The sequence below is a fragment of the Rosa rugosa genome, chromosome 1 (genome assembly GCF_958449725.1).
Source record: "Rosa rugosa chromosome 1, drRosRugo1.1, whole genome shotgun sequence".
NCBI classification, from domain to species: domain Eukaryota; kingdom Viridiplantae; phylum Streptophyta; class Magnoliopsida; order Rosales; family Rosaceae; genus Rosa; species Rosa rugosa.
This window is the reverse complement of record NC_084820.1, coordinates 18615587-18639096: the sequence shown is the minus strand read 5'-3', so window position 1 is coordinate 18639096 and position 23510 is coordinate 18615587. Positions and strand designations below refer to the sequence as shown.

At 45.9% G+C, this 23510-nt stretch overlaps 1 protein-coding gene and 1 long non-coding RNA gene across 3 annotated transcripts; one reads left to right on the top strand and one right to left on the bottom strand.

Annotated features, from left to right (window-relative positions):
- The first annotated feature begins 15605 nt into the window (after nucleotides 1–15605).
- On the top strand, nucleotides 15606–19270 carry LOC133722389 (uncharacterized). Of its 2 annotated transcripts, XM_062149284.1 has the most exons (10): nucleotides 15607–16114; nucleotides 16202–16388; nucleotides 16522–16655; nucleotides 16748–16860; nucleotides 16954–17077; nucleotides 17245–17397; nucleotides 17522–17677; nucleotides 18369–18448; nucleotides 18538–18587; nucleotides 18898–19270. In XM_062149284.1, exons 1-10 carry the CDS (start codon nucleotides 15692–15694, stop codon nucleotides 19035–19037), a joined length of 1560 nt encoding a protein of 519 aa, XP_062005268.1. In that variant the 5' UTR covers nucleotides 15607–15691; the 3' UTR covers nucleotides 19038–19270. The 2 variants fall into 2 exon arrangements, with proteins under 2 accessions (XP_062005271.1, XP_062005268.1); XM_062149287.1 differs by lacking the exons at nucleotides 18369–18448; nucleotides 18538–18587; nucleotides 18898–19270 and adding an exon at nucleotides 17783–18324 and having other exon boundaries at nucleotides 15606–16114.
- A 2261-nt stretch (nucleotides 19271–21531) lies between these two features.
- LOC133727473 (uncharacterized) lies at nucleotides 21532–23464 on the bottom strand. Its single transcript, XR_009855196.1, has 3 exons — nucleotides 22987–23464; nucleotides 22586–22730; nucleotides 21532–22152 (listed from the first exon to the last, which is right to left on the bottom strand). It is a non-coding gene; the product is annotated as an uncharacterized LOC133727473 (long non-coding RNA).
- Between the last annotated feature and the right edge of the window lie 46 nt (nucleotides 23465–23510).

Below are 23510 nucleotides of genomic sequence, written 5' to 3'. Positions count from 1 at the left end.
GGTGGTAAGTAATCATATCAAAACAATCTGTTTATTTTTCAAATGGTGAAATTTGGAAAGTTTGTTGATGCTTTATATATTTGCATTTAAACATGTTAAGCACATAAGGAAGTTCATCCGCGACGTGAAGATGACAGGGAGAATATTTCTAGATGACAGCCAGGATCATGAGAACACAAGAGAGAAGTGCAAAGGTGAGAACAATAAAGGAGACTTTGTCTCCGTGGTTGAAGAAATGACACAAAGAGAGAAAGAGGTCAGAAGGTGGATATTGGATAATTAAATTGGGGAAAATGACTACGAGGTTGTATAAGACTTCAACTGCCCTTAGCAGAAAACCTCATCGTAAGTGCCTCAAAATCCTTTACTCTTTATTTTTGATATAAAAGATGACAGTTTAATTGATAAATTTGTGCAAGTTGTCAGTCTATTTGACCCCAATAGGGGTATATTGGGGGACAATAGAAACTCTTTTTAAGGATCAATAACTTAAATTCTTGCTTTACAGGGAGGACTGTGGACCTTTTATGATCCATTTCATGGAAAGCATAATTCACGGAGTGGAACCCAGCAAGAAGAAAGGTGATGACATGAGGAAAACAATTTTTGAGAGGTTTGCAAAGGAGGAATGTGGTTGCAGCATCGAAAGATACCTTGCTGAAACTGCACATGCTGTAGGAGAGCCAAAAAAATAGAAAATGTAGATTTGACATCTTTTCAATTTATTTTCTGTCAAATTGAAAGAATTTATCTTCAGTTACTATTGTTGAGCATATGACACAGGTCGATATTCAAATTACAGGCCCCTATTACAAAGCTAGTGCCTTAACTCCTCAGAAACCAGGTTCTATTGGAGGGCAATAGAAGTCTATTGACCCCCAATAGAGTTTGGTTAGAGGGTCAGAAGTAACACAGTAGGATATCAAACTACATTTGGAATGTACAAGTGTTAAAATTTCACAACTGTGGAACATCAACCCTCAAACATTCAGGTTCTATTGGGGGCCAAGAGACTTGTATTGCCCCCATAGACATTTTATGTAGGGTCACATCACACTGGAAAAACTTGCAACTCAGAAACAGACATGCTAAAATGAAAATAAACATAAAATCAACTGCTGCATTAATGGAAAAGTTAAAATGAAATCAAAATGGATAGAGCAACTGGAAAAAATCTCGATACAAGTGCTTGGAAAACTTAATCAATTTATCAGTCAGCAACAAAACTCAAGCACCAATCAATGTCAATAATCTTTGACAGCAAAAAATGTTATACTGACCCTGGATAAAATCATCTATTGCCCCCCAATAGCCTATTACTGCCCCCCCTCCAATATAACCAGTCAAAATGCTAAAGCAATTGACAACTTTACATTCAGATAGGTTCAGTGCAGATCTTCTTGTTATGTTGTCCCATTGTGCCACATCGGCCACAACGAATGAGCTTCTTTTCACACTCTCCTCTAAACTTGAACCTCTTGAGCCTAGGCTTCCCGGGAGGCCTCTTTGCATTTGGAGGAAGTATGAAGTCATTGCTAACATATTCCGAAGAAGCCATATCAACATTAGAAATTGGATAAATTGAAAAATCATAGCACTTCTTGCAATAATTAACATGAAAATGCTTATCTATAAAAGCATAAACATCTAATGAGGCAGTAAGAATTGCAGCAAAACCATGGCAGCAAGGAAAACAGTTAATCTCCAATTTTTTACACAAGCATGAAAGAGTTCCAAGGTCCACAACATAAGAATACTTTGGTCTCACTTCATAAACATTTGTATGTGTAGATACCTCTACTAGCAAGGCTAGTTTGCTATCTCACCAAGCATAATTAACACCCTCTTTGGGACACCCCCAAGCCATGGTGAGGCACAACCGCTACTTGCATCTTGTAGCCCTATGTTCAAGCTACGCTACGGTATCCGGAAGTGGCAAATCCGTCGCCGGGAAGCCACTTTTCCGGCCTTGCCAAGTTGCCTCCACAATATGGCATTTCTATACTAGAATAGTTGTTTGCTTGTCCCACATCGAAAACCATGTAAAGGAGAAGCATTCCTTCACCTATAAAAGGAATGTCTCCTCCCAATTAAACACCATCCCATTACATGCTTTGTAATCCCTCTTGGGCCGCAAGGCTCAACACACTAGTATAAGCTTTCAAGTGGACGTAGTCTCCCGCTAAGGCGGAGACGAACCACTATACATCTTGTGTCAATTTCCCTCTCTCTCTCTCTCTCTCTCACTTAAGCTAACTAGAGACCCCCTCGGTCACTAACGTTAACATTGGCGCCGTCTGTGGGAAGCCAACACAAAGGCTTCGTCACGTACCATGAACTTTGGCCCGTTGGCATCCGGTCAACGCCCATAAAGCATAGTCAACGCTGATCAAACACCGGTCAACGCCGACCAACTCTAGTCAACATCAGTCAACAGAACGGCATGTCCAGCGGCGACATTTTCCGCTAGCGGGTCCAGTGGCGACATTTTCCGCTAGAGAGTCCGCGGCGACATATTCCTCCAGCAAGGCAAGCGAGTCCAGCGGCGACATTTTCCGCTAGCGGGTACGTGGCGACATATTCCTCCAGCGAGGCTAGCGTGTCCGGCGGTGACATCTTCCGCTAAGCAAGTCTGGCGGCGACAGCTTCCGCCAGCGTGTCCGCGGCGACATATTCCTCCAGCGAGGCTAGCGTGTCCGGCGGTGACATCTTCCGCTAAGCAAGTCCGGCGGCGACAGCTTCCGCCAGCGTGTCCGCGGCGACATATTCCTCCAGCGAGGCTAGCATGTCCGGCGGTGAAATCTTCCGCTAAGCAAGTCCGGTGGCGACAGCTTCCTCCAGCGTGTCCGCGGCGACATATTCCTCCAGCGAGGCTAGCATGTCCGGCGATGACATCTTCCGCTAAGCAAGTCCGGCGGCGACAGCTTCCGCCAGCGTGTCCGCGGCGACATATTCCTCCAGCAAGGCAAGCGAGTCCAGCGGCGACATTTTCCGCTAGCGGGTCCAGCGGCGACATTTTCCGCTAGCGGGTCCAGCGGCGACAGCTTTGCCAGCGTGTCCGCGGCGACATATTCCTCCAGCGAGGCTAGCATGTCCGGCGGTGACATCTTCCGCTAAGCAAGTCCGGCGGCGACATATTCCTCCAGCGAGGCTAGCATGTCCGGCGATGACATCTTCCGCTAACGAGTCCGGCGGCGACATATTCCTCTGCTAGCGCGGCTAGGACAACTCCAACATAATTTGGGCACTTAATCAATTCCAACTCCAACTCGCTCCAAATCGACATAAGATAAGTAACTATATCTTCCTTTACGCTCTTTCAATTTGAGCTAGTGCCATGCCAATGCCATGCTTTTACTACTTCTATGCATGCCAACAATATATCACACTTGATATGTTTTTACATACTTCCATAAACTTTTGAGCATGCCAACAACATTTTGTACATAGATTTGGCAACACTTTCTAGATCTCACATACTAGATATGCCATGCTTCACATATCGATCTCAAACGATCTCTAAGCATGCCTACAAAAATGCAAAAATGATATTAGCATCCACATTACAAGTACATGCTATACAAAATATGCCATGCTTCTATTTTTAATTGCAACTCAATTAAATAAACATGGGACACTCAAACAAAATATTATTACTTGCTCTATGTGTTTATCATTTTTCATTCAGACCAACCGCCAAGCGGTAAGGCAACGCCTCATAATGACAATGACCGCTACGCGACATTGCAGTCAAGTTTCTCCTCTGAGAAATAGCAAAGGGACTAGTTAACACAGCCCACGGCAGCCATTGATCCGGCAGTTAACCTCGACGCTTGGCTACCAAAGATTGGGCTCGCTACCCAACACCCTCTGCTCCGCGTAGCTCCCTCATCAAACAATTTTCCGACCATCCGGAGGTCTATAGCCAGGAGTGGGGGACTCCTCGCAGGGCCTAGCAGGGGCCCACCCGAAAGGGCAAAAGCGTTCGCTCCGACCAATTCTAGATGGACGACGCACTCGCACTAATTATGATTGATATACGGCACAAAGCTAAGCTTTGGTATCAACCCGTAAGAACACCCTCCTTGACTGGGGACTTCGGGGACTTGTACATATAGCCCAGCATAATTAGCAACGGTCGCGCTCGCGCCTCAGGGCATCACCTCGAGCTACCCGTTAATGCCTCAGTGGCACCGCCAAGCTTTCGCTCTTGTGCCTCAGCGGCACCGCCAGGCTTTCGCGCTCGTGCCTCAGTTGCACCGCCGAGCTTTTCGCGCTCGTGCCTCAGCGGCAACCCTTGAGCTTTCGCGCTCGTGCCTCAGCGGCAACCCTTGAGCTTTCGCGCTCGTGCCTCAGCGGCAACCCTTGAGCTTTTCCTCTCGTGCCTCAGCGGCACCGCCAGGCTTTCGCGCTCGTGCCTCAGCGGCAACCCTTGAGCTTTCGCGCTCGTGCCTCAGCGGCACCGCCAGGCTTTCGCCCTCGTGACTTCCCGCCACCATGAGCTTCCGCTTACGAGCTTACCGCTCACGTCTTCGCGGCACCCCCGAGCTCCCGCTCACGAGCTTACCGCTCACGCCTTCACGACACCCCCGAGCTTCCGCTCACGCCTTTGCGGCACCCTTGAGCTTCCGCTCACGCCTTTGCGGCACCCTTGAGCTTCCGCTCACGAGCTTACCGCACATGCCTTCGCGGCACCCCCGAGCTTCCGCTCACGAGCTTACCGCTCATGCATTCGCAGCACCCTTGAGCTTCCGCTCATAAGCTTCCCGCTCATGCCTTCCCGGCAACCCACGAGCTTTCCGCTCATGCCTTCCCGGCACCCCGAGCTTCCACTCATGCCTTCCCGGCAACCCCCGAGCTTCCGCTCACGCCTTCGCGGCACCCTTGAGCTTCCGCTCATGCCTTCGCGGCACCCCCGAGCTTCCGCTCACGAGCTTACCGCTCATCCCTTCGCGGCACCCTTGAGCTTCCGCTCACGAGCTTCCCGCTCATGCCTTCCCGGCACCCCGAGCTTCCGCTCATGCCTTCCCGGCAACCCTTGAGCTTCCGCTCATGCCTCCCCAGCAACCCTTGAGCTTCCGCTCACCAGCTTCAGCTCATGCCTCCCCGGCATCCCGAGCTTCCCGCTCATGCCTTCCCGGCACCCCGAGCTTTCGCTCATGCCTTCCCGGCAACCCACGAGCTTCCCGCTCATGCTCTCCTGGCACCCCGAGCTTCCGCTCATGCCTTCCCGGCAACCCTTGAGCTTCCGCTCACGAGCTTCCCGCTCATGCCTTCCCAGCAACCCACGAGCTTCCGCTCATGCCTCCTCGGCAACCCACGAGCTTTCGCTCATGCCTCCCCGACATCCCGAGCTTTCACTCATGCCTTCCAGGCAACCCTGGAGCTTCCGCTCATGCCTTCCCGGCACCCCGAGCTTCCACTCATGCCTTCCCGGCAACCCTCGAGCTTCCCGCTCATGCCTTCCCGGCAACCCTCGACCTTCCCGCTCATGCCTTCCCGGCAACCCTCGACCTTCCCGCTCACGCCTTCGCGGCACCCTTGAGCTTCCGCTCACGCCTTTGCGGCACCCTTGAGTTTCCGCTCACGAGCTTACCGCATATGCCTTCGCGGCACCCCCGAGCTTCCGCTCACGAGCTTACCGCTCATGCATTCGCAGCACCCTTGAGCTTCCGCTCATAAGCTTCCCGCTCATGCCTTCCCGACAACCCACGAGCTTCCCGCTCATGCCTTCCCGGCACCCCGAGCTTCCACTCATGCCTTCCCGGCAACCCCCGAGGTTCCGCTCACGCCTTCGCGGCACCCTTGAGCTTCCGCTCACGAGCTTACCGCTCATGCCTTCGCGGCACCCCCGAGCTTCCGCTCACGAGCTTACCGCTCATGCCTTCGCGGCACCCTTGAGCTTCCGCTCACGAGCTTACCGCTCATGCCTTCGCGGCACCCCCCAGCTTCCGCTCACGAGCTTACCGCTCATGCCTTCGCGGCACCCTTGAGCTTCCGCTCACGAGCTTCCCGCTCATGCCTTCCCAGCACCCCGAGCTTCCGCTCATGCCTTCCCGGCAACCCTTGAGCTTCCGCTCATGCCTCCCCAGCAACCCTTGAGCTTCCGCTCACCAGCTTCAGCTCATGCCTCCCCGGCATCCCGAGCTTCCCGCTCATGCCTTCCCGGCACCCCGAGCTTCCACTCATGCCTTCCCGGCAACCCCCGAGGTTCCGCTCACGCCTTCGCGGCACCCTTGAGCTTCCGCTCACGAGCTTACCGCTCATGCCTTCGCGGCACCCCCGAGCTTCCGCTCACGAGCTTACCGCTCATGCCTTCGCGGCACCCTTGAGCTTCCGCTCACGAGCTTACCGCTCATGCCTTCGCGGCACCCCCCAGCTTCCGCTCACGAGCTTACCGCTCATGCCTTCGCGGCACCCTTGAGCTTCCGCTCACGAGCTTCCCGCTCATGCCTTCCCAGCACCCCGAGCTTCCGCTCATGCCTTCCCGGCAACCCTTGAGCTTCCGCTCATGCCTCCCCAGCAACCCTTGAGCTTCCGCTCACCAGCTTCAGCTCATGCCTCCCCGGCATCCCGAGCTTCCCGCTCATGCCTTCCCGGCACCCCGAGCTTCCACTCATGCCTTCCCGGCAACCCCCGAGGTTCCGCTCACGCCTTCGCGGCACCCTTGAGCTTCCGCTCACGAGCTTACCGCTCATGCCTTCGCGGCACCCCCGAGCTTCCGCTCACGAGCTTACCGCTCATGCCTTCGCGGCACCCTTGAGCTTCCGCTCACGAGCTTACCGCTCATGCCTTCGCGGCACCCCCCAGCTTCCGCTCACGAGCTTACCGCTCATGCCTTCGCGGCACCCTTGAGCTTCCGCTCACGAGCTTCCCGCTCATGCCTTCCCAGCACCCCGAGCTTCCGCTCATGCCTTCCCGGCAACCCTTGAGCTTCCGCTCATGCCTCCCCAGCAACCCTTGAGCTTCCGCTCACCAGCTTCAGCTCATGCCTCCCCGGCATCCCGAGCTTCCCGCTCATGCCTTCCCGGCACCCTTGAGCTTCCGCTCACGAGCTTACCGCTCATGCCTTCGCGGCACCCCCCAGCTTCCGCTCACGAGCTTACCGCTCATGCCTTCGCGGCACCCTTGAGCTTCCGCTCACGAGCTTCCCGCTCATGCCTTCCCGGCACCCCGAGCTTCCGCTCATGCCTTCCCGGCAACCCTTGAGCTTCCGCTTATGCCTCCCCAGCAACCCTTGAGCTTCCGCTCACCAGCTTCAGCTCATGCCTCCCCGGCATCCCGAGCTTCCCGCTCATGCCTTCCCGGCACCCCGAGCTTTCACTCATGCCTTCCCGGCAACCCACGAGCTTCCCGCTCATGCCTTCCCGGCAGCCCGAGCTTCCGCTCATGCCTTCCCAGCAACCCACGAGCTTCCGCTCATGCCTCCTCGGCAACCCACGAGCTTTCGCTCATGCCTCCCCGACATCCCGCGCTTTCACTCATGCCTTCCAGGCAACCCTGGAGCTTCCGCTCATGCCTTCCCGGCACCCCGAGCTTCCACTCATGCCTTCTCGGCAACCCTCAAGCTTCCCGCTCATGCCTTCCCGGCAACCCTCGACCTTCCCGCTCATGCCTTCCCGGCAACCCTCGACCTTCCCGCTCACGCCTTCGCGGCACCCTTGAGCTTCCGCTCACGCCTTTGCGGCACCCTTGAGCTTCCGCTCACGAGCTTACCGCACATGCCTTCGCGGCACCCCCGAGCTTCCGCTCACGAGCTTACCGCTCATGCATTCGCAGCACCCTTGAGCTTCCGCTCATAAGCTTCCCGCTCATGCCTTCCCGGCAACCCACGAGCTTCCCGCTCATGCCTTCCCGGCAGCCCGAGCTTCCGCTCATGCCTTCCCAGCAACCCACGAGCTTCCGCTCATGCCTCCTCGGCAACCCACGAGCTTTCGCTCATGCCTCCCCGACATCCCGCGCTTTCACTCATGCCTTCCAGGCAACCCTGGAGCTTCCGCTCATGCCTTCCCGGCACCCCGAGCTTCCACTCATGCCTTCTCGGCAACCCTCAAGCTTCCCGCTCATGCCTTCCCGGCAACCCTCGACCTTCCCGCTCATGCCTTCCCGGCAACCCTCGACCTTCCCGCTCACGCCTTCGCGGCACCCTTGAGCTTCCGCTCACGCCTTTGCGGCACCCTTGAGCTTCCGCTCACGAGCTTACCGCACATGCCTTCGCGGCACCCCCGAGCTTCCGCTCACGAGCTTACCGCTCATGCATTCGCAGCACCCTTGAGCTTCCGCTCATAAGCTTCCCGCTCATGCCTTCCCGGCAACCCACGAGCTTCCCGCTCATGCCTTCCCGGCACCCCGAGCTTCCACTCATGCCTTCCCGGCAACCTCCGAGCTTCCGCTCACGCCTTCGCGGCACCCTTGAGCTTCCGCTCACGAGCTTACCGCTCATGCCTTCGCGGCACCCCCGAGCTTCCGCTCACGAGCTTACCGCTCATGCCTTCGCGGCACCCTTGAGCTTCCGCTCACGAGCTTCCCGCTCATGCCTTCCCGGCAACCCTTGAGCTTCCGCTCATGCCTCCCCAGCAACCCTTGAGCTTCCGCTCACCAGCTTCAGCTCATGCCTCCCCGGCATCCCGAGCTTCCCGCTCATGCCTTCCCGGCACCCCGAGCTTCCCGCTCATGCCTTCCCGGCACCCCGAACTTCCGCTCATGCCTTCCCGGCAACCCTTGAGCTTCCGCTCACGAGCTTCCCGCTCATGCCTTCCCAGCAACCCACGAGCTTCCGCTCATGCCTCCTCGGCAACCCACGAGCTTTCGCTCATGCCTCCCCGGCATCCCGAGCTTTCACTCATGCCTTCCCGGCAACCCTGGAGCTTCCGCTCATGCCTTCCCGGCACCCCGAGCTTCCACTCATGCCTTCCCGGCAACCCTCGAGCTTCCCGCTCATGCCTTCCCGGCAACCCTCGACCTTCCCGCTCATGCCTTCCCGGCAACCCACGAGCTCCCCGCTCATGCCTTCCAGGCAACCCCGAGTTTCCCGCTCACGAGCTTTCCGCTCATGCATTCCCGGCAATCCTCGAGCTTTACGCTCATGTCTACTCGACACACCACACGTTAATGGAACATTGAATTTTTCTACCATTTGTCATTTACCGACCGCGACAAATCAAATTCTTTTCGCATTCCATTAATACGAGCGAAAACTAAACAGACACAACCGTAAGCGCGGTCATCGTTCATGAGTTACAAACGCTTACCTTCGCACCGCTCATGCAACTTACATTTATCATATGCAATCCATACGCTCACACGACCATACGCGTTCTCGAGTTTGTACGTCATAATCGATCGTACTCGGCACCATTCGCGTATATGCATCAACATGTATCACGCACCCCATACGTTTATATATGCCAACGCATATCCATACAACTCACAGTTGTTGCCCAATGCAACGAGCATTCTACGTATGCCTGTTTTTTGTCTTTGTTGTGCAGGTTAACGAGTCCCTTCTTGCTTACGGAGTTCGGAGACTTGTAGGGGCTCCGTACCGCCCGGTTACTTATGCTTGGTGACATCATGTGTATAACTCCCCAACCAAGAAGCTCCTCTTACTTGGGGACTTCAGGGACTTGTAGATACCTCTACTAGCAAGGCTAGTTTGCTATCTCACCAAGCATAATTAACACCCTCTTTGGGACACCCCCAAGCCATGGTGAGGCACAACCGCTACTTGCATCTTGTAGCCCTATGTTCAAGCTACGCTACGGTATCCGGAAGTGGCAAATCCGTCGCTGGGAAGCCACCTTTCCGGCCTTGCCAAGTTGCCTCCACAATATGGCATTTCTATACTAGAATAGTTGTTTGCTTGTCCCACATCGAAAACCATGTAAATGAGAAGCATTCCTTCACCTATAAAAGGAATGCCTCCTCCCACTTAAACATCATCCCATTACATGCTTTGTAATCCCTCTTGGGCCGCAAGGCTCAACACACTAGTATAAGCTTTCAAGTGGACGTAGTCTCCCGCTAAGGCGGAGACGAACCACTATACATCTCGTGTCAATCTCCCTCTCTCTCTCTCTCTCACTTAAGCTAACTAGAGACCCCCTCGGTCACTAACGTTAACAGTATGAGAGTAATGCACATTGAAACGGCAAGCTTTCTCCATACCTTCTTTCAAACGACCCTCTATAACAGGAGTAAGTCGCGAGGTCCAAAGTTGAGCCTCGTCTCTCCTCTCACCCATCATCTGCATCACCTTAATCCGAGTCTGATCAAGCATAGTGTATATTGGCATCTCACGCTCAACAGCAAACCAAGCATTAAAAGATTCAGCTATACTATTAGCCATAATTCCATAACGACATCCAGGGAAAAATGTGCGGCCCTAATTTTGAAGACGCATATCAGCAAGAAATGGATCTATAATATCAGCACCACCAACTTCTCTAAACTCTCTTACATGAAAACAATATTCCTTTTTAGTGCACGTATATACCAACTCAAAAAACTTCTTTTTAACATCATCTTTCAAAACAAAAGACCCTTTACCGTTGTATTTAGTCATAAGATTATGCACCAAGTGCTTGTAACAGAAAAGATGAGGATTACTAGGAAATATCTTGTCGAAAGCACTCAACAGTCCAACACCACGATCACTAATAAACGTTCAATCTACCTTGAGGTTCCAGCAAGCTCTTAAAGTGTTGGAAGAAAAAGGACCAATTAGCATCAATCTCAAAATCACAGACACACATTGCAAGAGGAAAGAAACCTACACAAAACAGAAAAAAAGAGTGAGTCTATTGGGGGCCAATAGATGTCTTTTGGGAGGCAATACATGATAGCAGTGTGCTGCTGCACCGCTAACGGGAGCGTACCGCTCCAGATTTTCAACAAAAAATGAATAAAAAAACCATAATAAACATAAAAAAGACAAAAAGGGGAAAGAAATCATAAGAAAATAAACATGTATTAGGGGGCAATACATGATTGCAGCGTGCCGCTGCACCGCTAACGGGGGAGTGCTGCTCCACATTTTCAATAAAAATACAAATAAAAGATCGTAGACATGAGAAAAGTACCATGATTTCCATTCCTTCCAGTTGCACAAAGTATCTGCCCCTTGAAGACACTCTTCTTAAAAGTCCCATCGACAAACAAGACAGGAAGACAGAATTCATAGCCTTTAATGCAGCCTGCATAAGCTAGGAAAAGCCTCTGAAATCGATTGCTCGATAGATCAACTTCCAAAACAAACGAAGATCCTGGGTTAGTCTCAAATACAGCTTCCCTATAACATGTTAACTTGTTAAACGAATCAGCCTCAGAACCATAAATCATTTCCCTAGCCTTCTGCTTTGCTTTCCAAGCAACCTTGTATGATATATCAAACCCATAAGCTGACTTGAACTTGCTGATAATTTCCCTCGGCTTCAATGATAAGTTATAGCTAATGTCCTCTTCAATACATGTCTTGACAATTTTCGATCCCAAAAGCTCATGTTTTTGCTTCCGAATAACACCTTTGCAAGAGTGGACATTGTTCAACTCACCAATTATAAAGCATCCATTTGCAGGGGATACATAACCACGGACATTCCAATCACATCCTTCGGTTCCCCAATTGGAACAAACCGCATGAATTCTATCCCAATCATTTCTAATAAACACAAAGCCGAACCCAACTTCAACATCATATTTTCTAAGCTTGTCTCGAAACTCGGGGGAACCGCCACAAAATTTTTGTCCTACACATTGAATGAAACTAGCCCACTCATTCGACAAGTAAGACTTTTGAACTTCAGTCCTAAATGCCTCAGTGAGGTAATCATCTTCATCCACAATACCAGAGCAGCTATCTTCAAATGAAACAGAAGCTTTTTTTGCTGCAACTTCCTCTATTCTTCAGCACCGTAATATCAACACAATCCAACTTGTAAATCTTGGCACTGCTAAACAGCATTTGGAAATCGTCATCATTGCGATGAAAAAAAAAATAGCACATCCTAGAAGAGAATAATGAAGCTTAATACCATCAGTTGCAGAAAAACTGAACCGTTGACAAATGTATTCAAACAAATCAGCATAGCTCATATATTGATTAATACAAAACATGAAACCTTGTCCAGAATGAGTGCACTTAACAGCCAAAGAACCATCCATATTCTTGTATAAAAAAACAAAAAACAAAATAAAATCAAACCACTATTGCCCCCCAATAGACACATATTGCCCCCTAATAGAGGAGTCTCGAACACCAAAATCACTTCACAAAACAGAAGCAAGTTACTATAAACAACTATTGCTAAACTTTAGTAAAAACTAAGCGTATCAAAAAAGAAGAAAAACAGCTCTGTGAACCATCTATTGACCCCTAATATGGGTCTATTGGGGGGCAATAGACAATTCACAAATACCAAAAACGGATCGAACTGTTCCAAAACAGAACCACACAAACTTAGCCCAACGAAACATATCAAACTTAGCACAACAAAGTTATAAGCATGAAAATAGCAAATCGAACCAAATCAAAGATGAAATTCACACTTTTTGAAAAAAAAGAAAAAAGAAGAAGATGGAATTCACGAAACACAGACCAAACTTAGAGCAATAATTCGAAAATAACAAACCGCATAGGAAAACAAACTCAGATTCAATGGAGGTGAATAGCAAACATGGATCCAAAAAAAAAAATCGAAGAAACAGAATTGAAATCGAAGAAACAATTCAAATTGAGCTAAAGCAGGGTTGAAATATAAAGCCAGATTGCTTCTTTCTCTCTCCATGCAAACTTCTCTCTCTTCATTCTCTCTCTTTATCGTGCGAACCAGAGTTTCTCTCTCTAAGCGAAGCTTCTCTCTCTAAGCGAAGCTTCTCTCTCTTCTTTCGCTCGAAATTTTGAAACACTCTGGTTTAATTGGCTGGGACGCTGGGTAGTTAAGAAAAGGACAAAAATGTCAATAAAAAGATGTAAAAATTGAACTTTTGTGTAAAAAGAAAGAAGTCTTTAGAGTGTTTTGGGTAAGTGAGAATTAAAAAAACTTAATGGGATAAGTGAGAGCTTGACTCTAAAATTAGGATAAATGGACAAAAACCCTTAAATTAATTTCATATTCGACACCCTTTCTGCATGTGTCATTTTGGCCTCTCTTTTTTTTGGGATATTGACCCAATACCCAAATTTAGGCCAATATAGTCCCACTTACTCCACTAAGAGTGTTTTACTCCCATTCACCCAATTTAACGTTTAATGACAATTTTGCCCTATCAATTCACCTAAAACTCATCGATCTCTCTCTCCTCTCAAACTCTCTCTCCTCCCTGAGTCTCTCTCTGTATCTCTCTCCCTCCCTCCCCCAGCGATGTCGTCGAGGACCAATCCGAGGCCACCGGAAACGCACCGTCGTTGACACTTAAATCGGTCCGGCATCGAGGCTCTTAATCCGTCGTCGTGCAGCACGGTTTCGACTCAGACAGAAACTCCTGCGCAATCGTTGTGCCACAAATCGGTCCGGCATCAAGGCTCAATCCGCCGACGTGCAGCACAGACTTCGACTCCGACGCCGACAGCCGGGCAATCGGTGTTGGTCGATGAGGATCTGCAACGCCGGAGATATTGATGAGGATCTGCACAGCCGGTGGCTAGCTGTCTATGGCCGGAAGACGATGAGGAGACTCTTCAATTCGAATGTTCTAATCTCAGGGATCCCGGGGGTTTCCAGAATTCGAGGGAGCTGTGAGGTTGGGAAGGAACGAAGGAGGTGTTTCTGATGCAAGAGAGCGGCGAAGATGGTGATTGGGTGCCCAGAGCTTTTCTGGGTGCCCAAATTAATTTATGGTTTTTTTTTTTGGCTACCCACAGCATTTTCTGGGCCAATTGATGAATGGTTATTGCGAAATTGGCGAGTTGGGTAATGCACAGAAGGTGTTTGATTAAATGTGTGGAAATGATTATTGGAAGATAATAATGAGATTATTGGGGGGGCAGTAAAAAGATTATTGAGGGGAAATAAAATATTTCTTGGGCAATAATAAGATTATTGGGGGGCAGTAATAAGATTATTTATTTGGATAAACCTACTAAAACTTTCAAAATTAAAAACATCTTCATTTTTCACTAAATATTGATCCCTAATAAACTTGTTATTGGGGAGCAATAATATGTTTATTGGGGGGCAGTAATATATTTATTGAGGAGCAATAATATGATTACTGGGTATTATTGAGGGGTAATAAAATCAAACGCCGGAATCCGGTCACTGGTCCGGTAGTCAATTCGGAATTCCGGTAACCGGTTGCCGGATTCAGAATTCCGGTGACCTGTTGCCGGATTCCGGTCGCTGGAGTCCGCAGTCGGCCACTGGTCACCGGGGTCCGGCAAGGTCTCCTATGACTTCTCTCTCTAAGTGATAAAGAATGAGAGGGCAAAATTGTCCCAAAAATAAATAAAAATGAATAAAAAAAAACTTAATTGGGTATTAGGGAAATGATCTCTTAGAGTGTTTGGGTAAGTGGGCAATCTATTAGAATGTTTGGGTAAGTGGGCATTTTTTAGTCTAAAATTGTGTAAATGGTCATCATCCCTTTTTTTTTCTTATTTAAAAGAAAATGTAATTTTTGTGAGAAAAGAAAAGAGGTGGAGTTTTAAAAGAAATTTTTAAATTTAACCTACATGCATGTTATATAAGATTTGTTTTCCGAGAATCACAAGCCCAAATACAAACCCGGAGGTTGAGGGTGATTCTCTTCTACTCTTTAAGAGATGCAAAGATCCAAAACTCAACAATCAAACCCTAGAATACAAAGAAAAACTAAAGCCCAAGGTGGAGATTGAACATGAAGATGAGCGATGAAAGAAGAAGAGAGAGCGAGAAATCGATCGTCGTTCTTCGCTTTCTGGAATTTCAAAATCACGCCTGAAGAGGTGGAACTCAAGCGAGGGAGTTCTGTTAGTACATATCCCGTCTATTAGTCCCCCTCAAAATCCCAGTAATTTAAGTCCCTTCCTCTTTTATTTACCAAACAAGGTATTTTCCACGTGGGACTTTTAATCCCATTTAAAAGTCATCTCCCTCATCCAAACACTGCCTAAAAATTATGTATGGTGTAATAATTTTACCAACATAACATTATGTGTTTTACCAACATTTTCTTCCTTCATATTCTCACAAAAAAAAAAAACAAAAAAACATGTTTAGAGAAGCTAATATGGTGGCCGACCATATTCCAAGAATAGGTCTAAATATCTCTCAAGATTATGTACGGTATAATAATTTCCCTTCCCATGCTACGTTTTGATGACCTTGTTACGTTTTGATGATCAGGCAAACACAAAGGTTATCAGGATATAATTAATGAACTGAATCATAAGCCCAAATACAAAGTAACTCGGCCCACGTCATTCCCAATCTGGAATAAGCCACTGTCGTTGCCCCGTTGCCATTTGCCAACTGATGAACTCTCAGTTTCTAAACTAAAACCCACGACATAGGTATGTAAAACCAAACACAGTTTGTAATAATTCCATTTTCGGCCCAAAAAACCCAGATTGACAAAAATAGAAAAGGCCCAAATTGACGATCGCTTACCTTATACTAATACTATCGCACTCACCTGAACTCCATCCTCAGCTGACCTTCTTCCCAACCGGAACACCTCCCAGACTCCAGTTCAGTTCCTCAGAACCTCAAACATGGCAAATCCCAAACACTCCCATCTTTCTCTTATCCATCTCATCATCTTCATCATCATCATCATCACTTCATCTCTACCATCACTTGCATCCAACCGTCCCCCACGCTTCCTCGGAAAGTTCTCGCGTTCTTCACCGCCCGATTCTCCGTCACCACCGGAACGACGTCAGCAGAAGCAGCAAAAACTGATCCAATACGAAACCCGATACTTCTCCCAGAATCTCGACCACTTCAGCTTCTCCGAAACCCCGAAATTCCAACAGCGCTACCTCGTCAACGCCGAGCACTGGGTCGGCCCACAACGCCAGGGCCCAATCTTTCTCTACTGCGGCAACGAAGGCGACATCGTATGGTTCGCCGAAAACACCGGCTTCGTCTGGGAACTCGCGCCGCGTTTTGGCGCCATGGTCCTCTTTCCCGAAGTAAGTCTCTGTTTTAGTTGTCGAGAAAATTAAAAAAAAGGAATAAGAAAAAGTGTGGAACTTTGATTTGGATGTTGAAAATGGCAGCATCGTTACTATGGAGAGTCAATGCCGTACGGGAGTGAAGAAGAGGCGTACAAGAATGCCACTACGCTGTCGTTTCTTACGGCCGAGCAAGCGCTGGCCGATGTTGCTGTGTTGATCACGGAGCTTAAGCGAGATTGGTCCGCGGAAGGCTGCCCTGTGGTGCTGTTTGGCGGTTCGTATGGCGGAAGTATGTACATTTTGATGCTCTAGTTTGTTACAAGTTTGGGTTTTGTGATGGTGTTTGGTTGTTTTACTGCATTGAACAGCTAATGATCCGTTTGGTTAATATTTTGTTTTTGTGATTTTGATTTTGAAAACAGTGTTGGCAGCGTGGATGAGGCTCAAGTATCCCCATATTGCTATCGGTGCACTTGCTTCTTCGGCGCCAATTCTTCAGTTCGAAGATATTGTGCCGACAGAGACGTTTTATGACATTGTCTCCAGTGATTTCAGGGTATCTTAACTGTGTTTACCCTGTCTTGTTTTTTCGTGTTTTTGTGTTGGGAAATATGGGATGATATTGTCACCTGCATTTGGTATCTGCAGCGTGAAAGTAGCAGCTGCTTTAACACTATAAAAGAATCGTGGGATGCATTAATGACCGAGGGTCAGAAACAAAATGGCCTGCACCAGCTGACAAAAACCTTCCATTTATGTGGGTAAGGAAGATATACCATATGCTGCATTTCAATTTGTACTTCAATTTTTCTCCATTAGCCACTGGCTTTCAGCTGATTAAAGCCGTTTGACAGAGAATTAAAGAGGACAGAAGATCTTGTAGATTGGTTGGAGTCTGCCTATAGTTATTTGGCGATGGTGAACTACCCATATGGGTCGGAATTTATGATGCCTTTGCCCGGACACCCAATAAGAGAGGTTTGTTGGTCTAGCATGTGTCTAATAACCTTACGAACTCTTGTTTCTCTTTAGTTTTCCATTTTGCGGCTACTGTTTCTTTCATGTATCTGGATTCTCAGTCTAGTAGGATATGCTTCTACAGTTTGTACTTCTGTTGCAAATCAAAGTAGTTACTCTTGTGGTAGGTTTGCAGAAAGATTGATGGTTGTCCTGATGGGACTAGCACTTTGGAGCGCATATTTGAAGGCATAAGTGTATATCACAATTACAGTGGAAAAGCTGACTGCTTTGAGCTGGAAGATGAATCTGATGTCGGCACAGATGGTTGGAATTGGCAGGTCTATTTGCAGTACTGTAATATAACATCTTTTCAAACCAAAGAATGACAGTCCTGATAACTAAAATTTTCCTATGTAGAAGGTCTTGATTGTCATTCATAAAACCATCTTTTCTTTCCTACAGGCTTGCACAGAAATGGTTATGCCAATGTCTAGTAGCCGGGATAGAAGCATGTTTCAAACATATGATTATAATTTCTCCTCTTTTCAAGAGTGGTGCTGGAAGCAGTTCAATGTGAAACCAAGGTCTACATGGATAACAACAGAGTTTGGTGGACATGTAAGAAAGTGATGCAGTAATTGTTTGTCTTTTCTACTAAATAGTGCATTCCTTTTGTTACCATTTCAATAATGAATACTCATCATCTATGCCATACTGGTTCAGTGCATGATGATCTTGTCTTTCTCTCCCCCAGTGTTTGGTAAGTGTCTTACATGTGTTACTCCTGCATCATCTAATTATCTTGGTACCCCATTTGTTGAAATCAGATGTCCATGGAAAACAAGGAGCCATAAAGGATAATTATTCTTTTTGGAATAATTTTCTGAGTTTCTGCTATGTACTAGTCTTGCAATATATTTTGAATCTTTAATCAACAGTGTAGTAACTTTGGTTGATTACTGTACGGGAGGAAGCATTAATTTACAACCTGCTATTGTTTTAAGCTAGTTATTTTCACATTGATTTTTTTATACGGTTATTTTCACCTTAATTGCACTTCTAAAATATTGACTGTAAAAAGTCACAGTTACTACTTGGTAGTTGTTGAACTTCCAGGAATTTTACCTTTAGAGGTAGTCTTTGATATTTATGCTTTGCAGAAGTGCTTATCTGCTGTCTGAACAGTGTGTGTTGTTCCTGTAGATGTAACTATTTCCCCTTTTCAATAGTGCTGAGATGATCATAACATGGTTTTTCTTTCCTTCTTGATATGATTATACGCTGATGTTATTGGCTGTTAAACTTGAAGGATATTAAGGCCACTTTGAAAAACGTCGGAAGTAACATAATCTTCTCCAATGGCTTATTGGATCCATGGAGTGGTGGCAGGTAAACTGTTTTATTTATCAGGTTCAATAACAAGTGTAGGCAGTGTTCATTATCTGACTCCTAATGGCTGTGAATAATATCAATTGCAGTGTTCTCCAGAATGTATCTGAATCTATCGTTGCTCTCGTTACTGAAGAAGGTATCTTCTACTATTGACAGTTGTCTTTACAAGTCATATGTCAAAAGAAACCATATTTCTAGATGCACTTGCTTTCTTCAGTGACACAACTCATTGGACCTACCGTGTCTTGCAAATTAATTCATTAGAATTCAATCAATTCATTCAAACTCTTAGGTTTTGCTGTTAAATTCAGATGAGTGTAGATCAGCAATATTTGCTGAACTGTTCTCACTAGATAGAGCCATTAGTAGCTTAGAGCACCTAGCTACACCTTAGCCAGTATTTTTGTGCTGAAAATTGTTCATTGCTTTTTTTTGTTGTTTATCAGGTGCTCATCACATAGACTTGCGATTTTCAACTAAAGGGGATCCTGAATGGTTGGTTGAGCAAAGGGAAAGTGAGATTAAGCTGATACAAGGCTGGTTAGATAATTTCTATCAAGAAAAGAAAGCAGCTTTTGACATGTAGTTGTATAAATGTAAATTCTCAGTCTTCTTTTTATCCGTTTTTCTTGCTACACTGAACCTCATTTCTTATGCATCAAACATGAAGCAGAACAATGTTGTAAATACCTTTCATGGTAGAGTTAGGCCCAATTTGACATCGCTTATGATTTGTAAAAAGCTGCCTAACGTATAAGTTAAGTAGCAAAAAGTGTTTGATAAAATTTAATAAAGCAGCTTATTTCAATAGTTACACTATTAAGCTACTAGTAAAAGTTGGTAAGAAGTAGTTTTCATACGCTAAAAGTTACAGCTACTTACGATTCAAGCTAAGTTATCCAAAATTGGGTTTTAGTCCTGTAAAATCATATTAAACCTATTTTTGTCTTGTATTCAACAAGAAAAAGGTGGGGAATATAGAAGAGTATAGTAAACTTGAACAGTTTCTCAATTTATGTGTTCTCAGCATTCATTTTAAAATCAGTTGAGAGAGAATTGTCCTCGTGATTTTATGATATAACTCTTCTTTATTGTATAAAAAAAGTCATTAATCTATACTATTATTAAGAGAAGATGTGTTATTAGCTAAAATTGATATTTTTTATCTTTATATCCCTTAAATATTAAAATATCATGGATCACATTTTAAGATCAGGGATAAAAATGTAAAAAGTAAAGTAATATAATAAAAAAATATAAATAAAAGAAAATAGCTATTTCAAGCTCCCCACTCTCACAATTATAACTCTCCATTACTCTTACACCCTTCGAGTGTGTAGACATTTTCTAGTTTTAAAGAATGGTCATTGACCAAAAGCCCCAAAATGAGCCAAAGTTATCCCACTTACCCCAGCAAGAGATTTTTATTCTCACTTACCCAATTTGAAGAAAAATGACAATTTTACCCTTAATCAAATTAATAAACCCCTTGATCTCTCTCATCTCTCTCCGATTTCTGTCAGATCTCTCTCTCTACCTTCAAAGTTCCAACGCCAACTCTGCCTACTACTAGACTCCGGCCGCCCACCACGGCGTCGTCACCAGCGACTGGCTCGCCTAGGCTCAGACCGCCGTGGCCGAAACCCCGACGAACAAGGGTCGGTTGTCGCCGCCGTTAACCTCGACTACTGTCGCCGTCGACTGCATCTGTCTCTCTCTCTCCTCCCTCTCGCCGTCGTCGTTACGCGGTCTTAGTTTTAGCAACAGCATCCTCGGGTTTTCCAGAAACAGCTATGGATCTTCCTCTGCCTTCTGCTTGTTGTTCGTGCTCGCTGCTTCTACCTCCCTGTGTCGCTTTACAGAGAGAGCTTCGAATTACAGAGAGCATGGCCTCCAAGAGCTCTACGAGATCGAGCTCAGCGACCTATTCGTACATACAGAGCTTGATTAGTTTGACGCCGGAACGGTTCAATCTCAGAGTTTTGTAATTGCAATACTTTGATTTTCGGTTCACTGTCAGTTCTTTTTTTTTTCTTTTTCTTTTTTGTAAAATGGGGACTATTAAAGTTATATTGGAGGGCAATAGACGGCTATTGGGGGGCAATAGATGTTTTGAATTGATGTAATCTCCTTGTTTTTTTTCTGTAATCAAAGTTTTATTTGTCTAAATTTAGGGAGATTAGTTCTCATTCTGGCAACTGAAAGTCCTATTGGGGGGCAATACACGTCTATTAGGGGGCAATACATGACTGATAGACGTCTATTGGGGGACAATACATGGCTGATAGTCGTCTATTGGGGGCCAATAGACGTCTATTAGGGGCAAAAAAAACTTTCCGGTGAGATTTTCAGCAAATTCCGGTGGGCGGCAGCCGGTGACCGGATTCCGACGAAAGTTGGCCAGATTCCGGCGGCCGGTGACCGGATTCCGGCGGCCGGTGACGGGCTCCGGCGAAGTCTCCTATGGTTTCTCTCTCTTCCATTTTCTCTATCTCTCTCTCTCTAAGTAACAAAGGGGTGAGGGGTAAAATGGTATTAAAAAAAATTAAAAACAAAAAAAAAATCTTAATAGGGTATTAGGGAAGACTCCCTTAGAGTGTATTGGGTAAGAGAGAATTAAAAAAACTTAATGGGAAAAAAATCCCTAGAAATGGGGTAAATGGACAAAACCCCTTTAAAGAAAATGGAGTAAGGCCCAACCCTAACGCACTAATTGGGCCAGCCTAAAACCCGACCCAAATCCCCGCCGAACACACCTGTAGCCAGATATAGGCTTAGTTTGGGATTGCTGTGCTGTGAGAGGAAGCACTTCTGAACTTGCTGTGAGAGGAAGCACTTCCGAACTTACTGTGAGAAGAAGCAGCTGAGGTGTTTGGTAAACTGTTTTTAAAAGTGCTGTGAGAACGAAAAGCAATTTTTAGGTGTTTGGTAAGTTCCAAAACAAAAGTGCTTTGGCTGGGTATAATTACCAAAATGGTTATACATGCTTAGATATGCTACTAAAATACATAATTTTGTTTTTTGATTATGTAACCATATCAAATAAAAATATTTCTCATGTATTATCCTTATACCCTTGCTTGGACCAAATAAAAGATTTACTTTAAACCCTTCAATATGCATATTATGTTTTACTATTACACAAAATAAGTCTAGAATATTTGGATTAATTTCCCGACCATAGTTCAACGGGAACCATTACACAAAATTATTAAAGTTACTTGAAATTTGCAACTAAATGCTAAGTAGATGCATTCATTAGACTTTGTGCAATTGTATTTCTTAACACCCTCCATTTCTTGTCTTCCCGGATCATCTCCTTCATGTTCATTGTCCTCTATCTCTTCACTTGAGTAATTTACACGTTCATCAAAATCAAGATCTCGTTGAGTATATCTTCCAAATCAGATATACCAAATCAAGGCAGCATTAACATGACTGTGAGCTTAAAGAGTAAGGAATAGTACTTAATAGCACATTGCAGGATAAGCCAACTAAAGTGACCCACAAAAGAAGCACATCAATACACAAGCCTTTATACACTTGAGAATAGCCAATCAAAACAGCTGCCTCCTTTTGCTACTGAACAGATATTCACCATGAGAAAGAACATCTCATTCTTCTTTAATCGATAAATAGGAGTAAAGGTACATACAAAACAAGTGTTCCATCTGGTAAAAGCTCCGCCTCAGCATCAATTTCTGCCAAAGTTTTTCGAAGAGTTGATATATTATATATGTTATATAGTTAAGGAACATGACTAATCATGAATTCTGCAAACGAGCTTCTAGTTCAAAGATATATGCAAATTAATTCTTTGAAAATTACAGCAGACTACTCAGCACAAATTCTTTTAGAAGTTCAGTCTAGAATTTTTTGTCTAGAAACCTTTTAACTTGAGTTTCAATGATACAAATACAAAAGCTTTTATGTTTATTATCTAGTAGGAGTTCCATAACAGACAAACTTCTTTATGCAGTAAACTGAGACTAATCAAAAGTAGTACATCTAGAATCACAAAATAGCTGGAAATAAGCATCCAGCAAATGCTATGTAAAATTGCAAACAATAGTTACTGAACAACAATTATCCAAATCCAGAACCATTCAATTAGAAAGGTATGTGCAGAAGTACCTGGACAATGAATCCTGCAGAAATTTTGCATCCAAACTCACTCGATCAACAAGTTCATTGAATATGGGGGCTAACTCATTTGCTTGATTCAACTGAGTTTCTGGAAAGGGCATCGGAAGTAAAGCGAACGGGGCGTGTACCATTCCTATCCAAAAGACAGATGCAATTCAATTCCCATCAAAACTGGCAAAACTGATGCCAAATTTCAAAACAGATGCAATACAAATATACAATACAATTCAATTTCAATAAGTAACTAACGTCCAAAACAACTTGATCAATTCCATAACTCATCCAATAAAGCAACTTGTCAACAGTCGATCAACTAATGGAGATGTTCAGAGAGGGACTTTAAGCTTGAAGCTCGATCAATTTAATCATACAACACAAGAGCAACTCACCAAGAGTTTCAAAAAGGGACTTTAAGCTTGAAGAATCAGAAATCGAACCCAGAAAGCAACCAAGAATTTCTGCTTTGCTGCTTGAGGAAGAGAGCAACCAAGAGAGACTGATTGAAAACCCAGAAAGTAAAACCCAGACAGATCGATCAACTATTCGACTGCAGTCCGTCACCGAGTTACCATCGAGGAGAGCGAGGGCCGTCGATGCCTCGATGGTCGAGGAGAGAGGCTGAGAGGGAAAAAAATGTCAGCGCCCTCTCTCGATCTCTTCCGATGAGTATGAATCATGCTCAAGTTTTTGACGGCGAAGGGAGGAAGAGGAGGAGAGTGCGATGGTTTTGCCTCGCACAGAAGAAGAAAAATGTCTGGGTTCAGTGTAAATTTTAGAAAAGGACGAGGACAAAATAGGTGGTTCGGTTAACTTTCATTAAAGCTTCCGTGTTTTCAGCCGCGTTCCGCAAAAGCAATTTTCAAAAGCTACAAAAAGTAGCTTCTGATTTCCTGCTGCCCAGAGAAGCAATTCG

Bases quoted from the DNA above. Each gene is read 5' to 3' on its own strand.
- LOC133722389 (XM_062149284.1), top strand. From the start codon at position 15,692: ATGGCAAATCCCAAACACTCCCATCTTTCTCTTATCCATCTCATCATC. The intron at 16,656-16,747 runs GTATCTTAACTG...TGGTATCTGCAG, and splicing joins TTGTCTCCAGTGATTTCAGG to CGTGAAAGTAGCAGCTGCTT. The intron at 18,449-18,537 runs GTAAACTGTTTT...TATCAATTGCAG, and splicing joins GATCCATGGAGTGGTGGCAG to TGTTCTCCAGAATGTATCTG.